Raw genomic sequence first — 11,373 nt, 5'->3', positions numbered from 1 at the left:
ACGTTGACACTTGTGGGATCCTGCTGTGCGCGAATTTGGCTGACGCGTTCCCTTCAGTGACTACACTTCAAAAATAAAAGTGCACCATTGGCTGCAAGTGCTCTGGGAGGTTCATGAACGTGGCTATATCAATGCAAGTCTTTCTTTTTTATATGTAGATGGTAGCCGTGATTCTGTACCTAACACATCCAACACCCCCCCCCAAAAAAAAACATAGTGCGCCCAAAAATATGAGTGCAGTAGAAAATATCTTAATCCTCGCTGAAGGACCTTCAGCTAGAAGAGGGTTAAAGTATGTCGGAAGCCCTCTGGTGGCATCTACAGTCAGGAGAGAGAGAGAGAGAGAGAAAAACACACACAGACACACCGAACCAATGGGTGGGCAGGAACAGTGACATCACCTCGCCTATTTAAGAAGTCATGGCTTCACAAGAAAGTGCATCAGACTGGAGAATGTTACTGTAGTACAGACCCAGAGACTCCCAGCTCGCTTCCTGGAACAGAGATACTGGCTGCCAGCTCGCACCATCACCAGTTAACATTCATCCACAAGCAGAACAAGAGGGGGGAAAAAAAAAAAAGCACACTTGTGTTTACCAACTCCGCTTGCGGATTTTGTGAAGACGCCTGGCTTGAAAGGGGAGTCGCTGCTGCGGACAGTTTGTTGTTGCTTGTGAAGACAGGGTGATAACGAGGACGTATTCTGGCTGCTGGGGAGAGGACTTTGCACTTGCCCTCCTCCCGAACAGGTCCTACCCAAGAGGGGACTGACTCTCTTTAAGAACAGCTCTCTCTCTCTCTCTCTCTCTCTCAGCACTACAGATTTTGTGTTGCTTTTCTATGTCTACAAAAATGGAGCAACCATTTTACCACGATGATACCTTCCTGGCCGGCTACGCGAGTTCAGAGAGCGGTCTCCATGACTACGGCTCCAAATACTTAAAGCAGAACCTCAACCTGAACCTGGTTGACCCGTCCAGGTCCCTCAAGCCTCACCTGCGGAGCGTGGAGGACAACCTGCTGAATGCCCCCGATGTGGGGCTCCTGAAGCTAGCCTCTCCGGAGCTGGAGCGCCTGATCATCCAATCCAGCAATGGGGTGATCACCACCACGCCCACCCCCGGGCAATACTTCTGCGGGCGGAACATCACAGACGAGCAGGAAGGCTTCGCAGACGGCTTCGTGAAGGCGCTGGAGGAGCTACACAAGATCAACCATGTGGCGCCCAATGTGTCCATCTCCAACCCTGGCATGAGTTGCAGCGCCGCCCCCAACAATGCCTACGGCTCCTCGGTGCCTACCGAGGTGCCCCCCGTCTACACCAACCTCACCGCCTACAACACCTCCAACACTATCTCGGCGGCCGGCGGCAGCTACCCCACCGCCACCATCAGCTACCTGCCCCAGCCCCACGCCTACAACCTGCCGGCCGTGCCCGTGGGTCACCCCCGGCTGCAAACCCTCAAGGAGGAGCCTCAGATCGTGCCCGAGGTGCAGAGCCGCGGCGAGACCCCGCCGCTCTCCCCCATCGACATGGAGAACCAAGAGCGCATCAAGGCCGAGAGGAAGCGCATGAGGAACCGGGTGGCGGCCTCCAAGTGCAGGAAGAGGAAGCTGGAGCGGATCGCCAGGCTGGAAGACAAGGTGAAGACCCTGAAGTCCGACAACGCCGGCTTGGCCTCCACCGCCACCGTCTTGAGGGACCAGGTCTCTCAGCTCAAACAGAAAGTCATGACTCACATCAGCAGTGGCTGCCAAATAGTATTAACTCAAAAACTACAGGGCTTCTGAGACAGAGCGCGCAGAATAACGCGAAAAAAAAAGACTGAAGTTTTTCTTCAGAAAGAAAGAAGAGGGAGGGGGTGGGGGGTAAAAGAAGCTTTTGTAAATCGCACTGGAACTCCCTGGTCCGGTCTGAAGTGGGACTTTATCTCGACAGAACTTAACAAGCCTGTACACCGGGTAACAGAGGCAGAGAGAACTGTCCAGTGTACAAGGGCAGGCCAAACTCCCGCAAGAAGGGGGAAAAAAAAGTCTTTTTTTTTCCCCTTTGGACTTGACATATTAAAGGACACTGAAATGTCTCTCTCGAAGCTGCACACGAGTTAATTTGTAAATTATTATTTCATCATGTTTTTTTTTTAAAATGATTTCCTGGTTTAGTTTGTAACAAACTGTGCTAAAGTTGTGTTTTTTTTGACAAGTTCATGTTTTAAGTATTTAAGTAAATGTTTTGAACTGTGAACTTTTGGAGCGCTGTTGGTCTCTTCTTTGAAGCGCAAGGGATAGCAACTGACCCGAGCTTGGGTGTTCCCCTCCCACACCTTCCTCCCACCCCACCACACCCAACCCCCGACGGTACCATTTAGACTTCCAGAGCTTATGTTGGTGCTACCAGCCTGGCACCCCAGACTTCTTGGGAACGGATTAGTGGGAGCTTCTCAAGGTTCGGGATAATCAGTGTAAATTGCCAAATAGATTACTTTCCACCTAGTTCAGCTACACCCGCAATCCCAACCACCCTGATCCCACCCAACTTTCCGTGATCCAGCCTTCTAAAAAGGAAACAAGTGGGTCTGATATTAAAACTTCTCGTGATGTTTGTACAAACACCCCGGAGCTATGGTGGACCAGGTTAAAAGGCTTATTTGTAAAAAAATAAAAATGGAGAGGAAAGGTGACTGTGGCAAATTAGAATAGAAGTCCCTGAAACATAGGGACCCAGATGTTTATCTTAATGTTTAATTGGGATCCAGACGTGAGCTGGGTCCCATTTGTAGTCTATGCTAGTTCAATGTTTAGTTAGTTAGTTGGCCCACTGGGTTACGGAGAGGGAAATCCTAATGGGATTCTGCTCCTGATTGTCAACCAGCAAAACTCTCCTAGGAGCCAAGCTGTGGGTATTGGGTGAAGGTGGGATTGGACTTGGTTGTGATGCCCCCATGTGGTCACATAGCCTGTCCACACATCTGAGGTCTACACTGTACTTGTCTGAAGAACAACTGGCTGAGATACCACAGGCAGACAAATGCCCGTCATCCCACATCCCAAAAGACTTATTTAAATGTTTCTCTAGAGGATTCCAGTTCTTCAGCAGGGGAGGTGAGGAAATTGGTGAAGGAGAGTAGGGCGAATCAGGCATTGAGCAAAAAGGAATGGGCCGAAGAAGGCTGAGGGGTGTCCTACTGGAGGTCTTTAAGATTATGAAGGTTTTTAAAAGAGTGGATACAGAGAGAGTGTTTCCTCTTGTGGGGAAGAGAATAACTAGAGGCCGTCATAACTAGAGGTCACCAAGAAATCCAATAGGGAATTCAGAAGGAAATTCATTATCCAAATATTGATGAAAATATGGAACTGGCTACCACAGGCGAATAGTATGGATGCATTTAAGGGAGGCTAGACAAGCATATGAGGGAGAAGGGAATAGAGGGTTACACTGAGATTTAGATGTGGAAAGATGGTGGGAGGCTTGAGTGGAACATAAACACCAGCATAGACTGGATAGGCCAAATGGTCTTTTTCTGTGCTGTATATTCTATGTAAGGGAAAATAAAAGAAACTCAAGAACTGTCTTGAGACAAATTGAGAGGGCACCTCACTGAAATGTAAAAAATATTAAATTGCATAGCGAGGGTAAAGCTAGAATCTTAACCAAAGTATTAGCTCCAGAGGACTGAGATAAACAAGTATATCTGAAACATAATAGAATGAATTACTTCACCTGATAGATCTTTAAAGCAATCTTCAAGGTAAGACATCATAGCTTATTTCAAGACATTAAAAATAGGAAGCTGAGGGGGTGAAGGTATTACAGGGATGAGTTTTAATGGGACAGATGGCCTTTTCCCATCCTTGGCTGATCCTTGTTCTTTCAGGAAAAAAAATGTGTGCCTCCTTGAAGTCCAGTAATGACGTGTCTACCAGCTGTGGATGCAGTGATAAACATATTTAAACAAAGGATTAGTCAAAGTCCCTTGAATCATGGTCTGTTTGCCTATTGGCATTCAATAGCTGCAACAGAATGTTGTTGTCTGGACGTGCTACAGGTGTCCACATTGGAGACCTCACACTCCCAAGAGGTGCCAGACCACAATTTGTTTTATCTATAGAAACCTTTAAATAGGTCTTGTGAAGGTTTCATTGAGCCTCGGCATCATCGGGGCTAGGAAGGGTGAAATTTCAGCCAGGATTCCTCCTCCTGACCCCTATCAAATGATCCATTCTGGATAGAGGGAAGAAAAGAAACAAATATTTCTACTGGGTACTTCATGACCTTGGGACATTAATTAACTTTGTGAAGTGTAATCACTGTTGAAATGTAGGAGACATGGAACCTGATTTTCATGCATCAATGTCTCACAAGCATTAGTAAGGAGTAACCAGGTAATTTTCTTTTTAGTTATGAGCTATAAATATTGACCAAGGCACGAAGAGAACTCCTGCTCTTCATCAAGTAGCACTTTTATATCTACCCAGGAGGGCAGCCCAAGCTTCAGTATCTCAGCTAACAGTGCAGTAGGGGATTTTGTGCTCAAGTCTCTGGAGTGGGGCTGAACTCACAATCTTCTGATTCCAAGGACTCATGAGCCAGGGCTGCCACGGGTATCAGCTGAACACAGGATCAGCCCTTAGCTGTGATATTTGTCTACTTAATTGACCAGTGAATGCTTGTTGTGCAGGTTCTCACATTAAAATAGCCATCAGAGGAACATAGGTGCCTGTAGAATTGGACCCCAAACTGAGTCATTATGGGCAGAGGAGAGAAGAAGCACCAGTGCACTCATTTACTCATAAGTCAAGCCCAATGTGGCCTATCTGTTTTAGAGCACCTTCAAAGGGTTAACCAATTAAACTCTACTGGAGTCACAATGAGCCTGAAGAAACATTATTTTACTAAATAATTATAAGACTTTCCCTCATGAAACTTTAGAAGTTCAGTTTACGAGAAACTCATTTGTAAAAGACATAACTAAGTTTGCAAGAAAATGAAACCGTGAACATATCATTTGTCCATAATTTGAGGGTTAGGAAATAATAATATAAGCTCATTAAAGAAATGAAAGCCATGTGTTTAGCTGCAGTATACTGAATGGGAATTAAAAAAGCCTTGTTGAATCACAGGATAAAAGGAAGATTCACACTTGGCCTGGCCACTGTTTGTTTCCCATCTCACAAAGCACTTGTTCGTGCTGGATTACAATCCCAGTAGCCCAAAAGCCTTTTGTGTCCAATTGGCCATGGGTGAAAAATGGCATGTTAACAGACTAAACTGTGGAAAGCATCACAACCTCACTTGACCCTGTTCCTGCCCACTAACCCCCACACTCCCTCTTCTAGGCAGGGGTCATTGGACAGTGATCCAGTGGAGAAAAAAGTCCTGGTTTATTCTTCTGCCCAGTAACTGAGAGCCAGTTAGGCCAATTAGAGCACCTCAGCCAACACCCCACATGAGACCAGGGGCACAGCACACTCTGTGAATCAATCCAGCACTATATTTTTACATTACAGGGCTGGGATTAAACTCATCAATCACCCTGGGCTAAGAAAGCAGCTGAATAATTCAGCAAATAATTGACCCCTAAATGTACTTTGACATCATCACCAAAAAATAATGTATGTCTTTCTTCTAAGAAAGAACTTGCATTAATGAAAAATAAATACAATCATTTATTATGTGCCTTTCACAACCTTTGGGCATCCCATTGCACTTTACAGTCAATGAAGTACTTCTGAAGTGTAGTCACTGTTGTCATGTAGGGAACACAGCAGCCAATTTGTACACAGCAAGCTCCCACAAAGGGCAATGTGATAATGACAAGATGAACTATATTAGCGATGTTGGTTGAGGAATAAGTATTGGTCAACACACCAGAGACAACTACCCTGCTCTTCTTCAAATACTGCCATGGGAACTGTTATGTCCACTGAGAGGGGAAGGGGCCTCGGTTTAATGCTCACCCAAAAGATAGCTGTCACCTCTGACAGTGCAGCACACCCTCAATACTATAATGGGGTGTCGGCCTATAGTTTGTGCTAAAGTACATTAAGAGTCTCTTATTAAAGTAAATACATTTACAGGAATAGAGTGGAGGAATAGAACTGATTGGATTTCTCTACAGTGAGCTGGCACAGGCTTGATGGGCCGAATTGCCTTCTTCTGTGCTGTAATGATTCCATGACTCTTCCTCAATGCAGGATATTTTACACCTGCCAAATTTACATTTTGTTCCAAAAAAGGTTGTTGTTTAGATCAGCAAAGAGCCATGCTCTGTCAGGAAGTGGGGCGGGGGGTGGTGTGGAGGGGGGAGCACGGAACACAAAGAAATTTAAGGTGTCATTTTTTAATGTGAGAGAGGAATCTATTGAATGGCCTGGACGGTCAATTTCCCTTTAATCTCCAGTTGAAAAGCCAGTGAATTGAGGGTGTGGGAGAATCGATCGATTCTGCGTGGATTGCTGCTTGATAGAACTTTGTCTGTTGTGCTGTTTTTACTTTATGCAGTGCGTTTGGCAGATTTTAATCGACAATTTCATTTTCATTGTATCATGCATCTGCCAGGATGATGGAAGGCAAACTAGATAGATCTTGATGTTTCTTCATCTAACGATTCCCATGTGAATATATAGACTAGCTGTCGGGCGAGACAGTGGGAGAGGATAGTGTTAACAGGGGAAGTTTAGGATGGGTACGAGTCTGATATGCTTCCAGTACATTCTAGCCACAAGGAATCTTGTCCACTGCCAGTGCCTTTTGGAAGATAATGGGTGTACAAATCCCTGCTAATGCTGACTGAATTTCCTTGTTGCTGGTGAATAGTTAGAGGGGGGAAATCCCTCTGTAGTCACTAATTGCTGTCAAATATTAGGATTAACCACAGGCAAGACAAAATGGTTTCTTCCCGTTACACTTCTAAATGCCATGACAGGAAGATTGGCTTTTCACTTTGCGCTTGCTAGCTCTCTACATCCTCCTCCTCATTCAGTCACCATGCCCAAAGAGGGTGTTGACGAGCATGGCCTTCCATTCGATTGGTCCATGATTATGCTTGGCAAAGTACCGCAGTGGTTTGCCATTGCCTTCTCCAGCCTGGCTGACCAGGATACTCTCCTGCTCTTACCACCTGCCATCAGGCATATTGCAAGTACTTAAGTCCTGATGATCAACCTGATTGGCGACTTTATGAACACACCTTCCTTGGCCATCAAGTGCCGAAGTGGGACTTGAACCCGGAGTTTCTTACCTCAAGACATTTTGGCTCCCTACATAGAGGTTCAGGTTAATTATATGTCAATACATTAAAAACAACCTTTGCCTTCATTCCTTTCATTTAACATCGACATTTTTAATGTCTCATTTAATAAACGGAGAATGATAGAACTTTACAAATTCAGTTATTTAATTCAAAGTTTTTTAGATTTTTTTTAAGTTGACTTTAAATTTGTGTTGACATATATTTGAACGTATAGATTGCTGTTGGCAGGTTATTGCAAAATCCGCTGACGGTACAAAGGCTGACAAGTCGTTTCCTGCCCTACCCTGAAGTTGGGTAAAAACTTGGTGAAGTTGCAACAGTGTTTGGCAGCGTGACGTGCTACGCCTAGCGGGTGACCGGGGCTTTCCGCTCTGACGTGCGGAAATCAAGTCCAAATATGGGCAAAAGCGGAACGGCGAGTGACGTCTGAGCAGCTCGCTTTCCGGGAACCCCCTCGTAGGTGTGCCGATCCCGAGCAGCTGGGAGTTTCCAGTCTGGCATTTCAAATGCGTACAATCCTCAAAAGAGAGCAAAAAACAACAACAAAAAAAAAACCCTCCAATTTTCAAATAGATCTATTTTTAAAAAGTGACGCTCAAAAACAAATGTGAAATGTGGCCGAAAATAATTGTATTTTAAAAAAAAGTCTTTACAGCAAAATCGTCTCTCCGCAGGGCTGCTTCATGTTTGACAAGCCAGCGCCGACAAATGACCCCCTGTGTTTGTTATATTACAGCTGAAAATTCCCTTAGAAATAACCCAAGATTGGATGGAACATTTAAAGGCCTCACTCTGGCTGGTACTGACTATCTCCCTGATGGAATGGCAATCGCCTCAGACCAAAAGTAATTCATCCAGAGAGAAAAAAAAAGCATTTTCAGATGATGCGATAAGGCATACCCTGTACCTTTCTTCATTGTCCTCATATAAGAGGTTCCTACCCCCATTTAGTGGTTCAGAAATTGTCAGAAAAACGCAAGAAGCCTGATTCAAATCTGTGAAGAGAAAGTTTAATGTGAAGCTTTAATGTTTATTTCCAGTTTCGACTGTGTTTGGTTAGGCAAGGCTTTTTGTTTGGGGGTGACTTAAATAAATGACATAATTTCTGTTATGATGTCAGGGGTGAATGACACACTGTGAGATTTGATGTGATTCGTGCCATGATATTGTCTGTTTGTAAACACATGGGGGAAAAAAAGCATCTCGCAAATATTGCTTAGTGAACAGTGCCCCTTCAAATAGTCTTAGGAATGTCTCCAGTTCCACAACTTGATATGTGGGTTGAACTTTGTATGCTGTACCTGTGTTTATGTACAGACACTGCTCGCTTTCAGGGATACAAACAGGGCACTGCTTTATTCAGTGTCCAGCCTTAAGGAATAGCTGACATGTCAGTTGGCCTAACTCACCTAGTAGAAACTGAAAGGTTCCTTGATGTACCATGAGAAGTTTGTTTTTCCTAGTTTCCCTCCTTTCTTGAAGATGTTGATTCATAATTGGATTACAGTACCAAATGCCCGAATGTGACTCCAGACATGTCCAAATTTGGTGTTCCTATAAATCTGGCCTTTTCTGCATCCCCAATTTCCTTTGCTCCACAATTGGCAGCCATGCCAGTCTAGTCCCTAAGTTCTGGAATTTCCTTCCTAAACCTTTCCACTTCCCTCTTAAGTTTAAGGCACTTATTAAAACTTGTCTCTTGCACCAAGCTTTTGGTTACCTGATCTAATGCCTCCTTCTTTGGTTTGTTGGCAATTTTTATGTAATAATGCTCCCGTGAAGTACCTTGTACTATGTTAAAGGTGCTGTATAAATGCAAGTGTGTGAGCCTAGACTGAATTTTAGGGACATACCACAGCCAGGCCTGTTGCAAACACACATGTGCATGCAAGCACATACACACTCGCGCACACACGTGCTTTTCTACAGCTGTTATTGTATAGCAATCGTATACAACTTCTCCAACTTTCCTCCTCCTAACCCAAGAAATATTGTGACCAATTGTAATGCCATATCGGGAAAGACTGAACAGGCTGGGGTTCTTTTCTCTAGAAAAGAAAGACCGAGTGGGAAAAGGTCCTTGACCTGAATCGTTAACTCTGTTTCTCTCTCCACAGATGCTGCCAGACCTGCTGAGTCTTTCCAGCATTTTCTGTTTTTTTATTTCAGATTTCCAGAATCCATAGTATTTTTGGTTTTATTTTAGTATTTAACTCACTACCACTTCTCTTCCAGGAGTGCCTACCTTAAACAAGTTCTGCTCTGCTCTACGACAAGATTTCTGCTTGTCTTCTTTACCTTGTTCACCTTCATTACTTTCCATTTCCAACCTCACATTTAATAAGGTGTCTACCAAATCTCGCTTTCACAGCCACTTCTCCTTCCTCAGCAGCTGTCTCCAGCCCTGACTTATTCCATGTGGATTTCAGCTGCAATTCCATCCTCATGTATGTACAGGTATCCCTGGGATATTCAACATTCCTTGAACTGCTCTTCTTGCTGCATCCTGTGATCTACATTCAGTGCCATGCACCGCCACATGTACACACTTGACCTCTCTATCCAACAGCACCAACGAACAAAAAAATTCAAAGCTCCTTGACCTGTAATGTTAACTCTGTTTCTCTTAAGACTGAGAGGATACTAGATTTAGGCTTTTAAAGTTATGAAGGCATTTGCTAGGGTAGATGATGACCATATCATTGATTGTCATAAAAACCCATCTGGTTCATTAATTGTCCTTTAGGGAAGGAAATCTGCCATCCTTACCTAGTCTGGCCTACATGTGACTCCAAACCCACAGCAATGTGGTTGACTCTTAACTGCCCTCTGAAATGGTTTAGCAAGCTAGTCAATTGTGGCAATTATGGATGGGCAACAAATGCTAGCGACACCCATATCCCATGAAAGAATAAAAAAGATGTAGAGCAGATATTTCCACTTGTTGTGGAGACCAGAACTAGAGGCCATAACTCTAAGAGATTTACTAATAAATCCACTGGTGAATTTAGGAGAAACCTTTTTACCCAGAGAATGACAAGAATCATAGAATTTGCCACCACAAGGAGTAGTTGAGGCAAAAATTATAGACGCATTGAAAAAAAAAACTAGACAAGCACATGAGGGAGAAAGGAATGGAAAGATCTGCTGATAGGGTGAGATGAAGAAGGGCAGGAGGTGGCTTGTGTGGAGCATAAGCACCAGTGTGGAGCAGCTGGACTGAATGGCCTGTTTCTGTACTGTACTTTCCATGCAATGCTAACTCCTGGTTTGGCCGAGATCACTAGCTCAGCTCATATCAGGCATCAAACCAGGAATATCCTGTTCAGTAACCATATTGCATAATACGTTGTTACAATTAGTGTTTTAACATGCTAGTTTTTCTTCATAGTGACCAGACAAGGGTTTCCAATCGTGAGTTGCATCTTCTAACATCCAAAATCAGATTCTTATGAACTTTAATTTCTTTAGACTTTTAATCAACAAAGGAGTCAAGGGTTATGGAGAATAGATAGAAAAATGGAGTTAAGGCCATAATCAGATCAGCCATGATCTTTTTTGAATGGCAGAGCAGGCTCGAGGAGCTGAATGACCTACTCCTGCTCCTAGTTCTTATGTTCTTATTATGTAAAGGTCAGAGAATCAATACTATTTTCACAATAGCCAGGGATCTCTTAATGTTCCTTTAAGATTAGAACATAATGTGTGAAGAGGACCTTATAAAATATTAGTAAAGGAGTAATTACACTATATCGTCGTTCCTTCACTGTCGCTGGGTCAAAATCCTAGAACTCCCTCCCTAACAGCACTGTGGGTGTACCTACACCACATGGACTGCAGCAGTTCAAGAAGGCATCTCACCACCGCCTTCTCCAGGGCAATTAGGGATGGGAAGTAAATGCTGGCGTAGGCAGCAACGCCCTCAACCCATGAATGAATAAAAAAAAAAATTGTAGTCTTATCTGGCTTAATACTTCAATGTCTGCTGCTAAAGTATTATGATACTTGCTGACATATCTCCTTGGAAACTCACAATAATCTCAAATGCACAATCCAAATCACACTTAAATGTTAAATGACAGGGAAAATGGGTCTTTAAGAAAGTGAATGGAATATCTGA

At 43.9% G+C, this 11,373-nt stretch overlaps 1 protein-coding gene across 1 annotated transcript; it reads left to right on the top strand.

The window, feature by feature from the left end:
* Nucleotides 1–424: 424 nt before the first annotated feature.
* LOC121271377 (transcription factor AP-1-like) lies at nt 425–2,245 on the top strand. The gene has a single exon (XM_041177350.1). The coding sequence runs from the start codon at nt 841–843 to the stop codon at nt 1,789–1,791; it is 951 nt and encodes a 316-aa protein (XP_041033284.1). The 5' UTR covers nt 425–840; the 3' UTR covers nt 1,792–2,245.
* The last annotated feature ends 9,128 nt before the right edge of the window (nt 2,246–11,373 follow it).

Source organism: Carcharodon carcharias, chromosome 30, assembly GCF_017639515.1.
Source record: "Carcharodon carcharias isolate sCarCar2 chromosome 30, sCarCar2.pri, whole genome shotgun sequence".
Classification (NCBI taxonomy): domain Eukaryota; kingdom Metazoa; phylum Chordata; class Chondrichthyes; order Lamniformes; family Lamnidae; genus Carcharodon; species Carcharodon carcharias.
The sequence above is the reverse complement of the archived record's forward strand: the minus strand, read 5'-3'. Positions and strand labels throughout refer to the sequence as shown.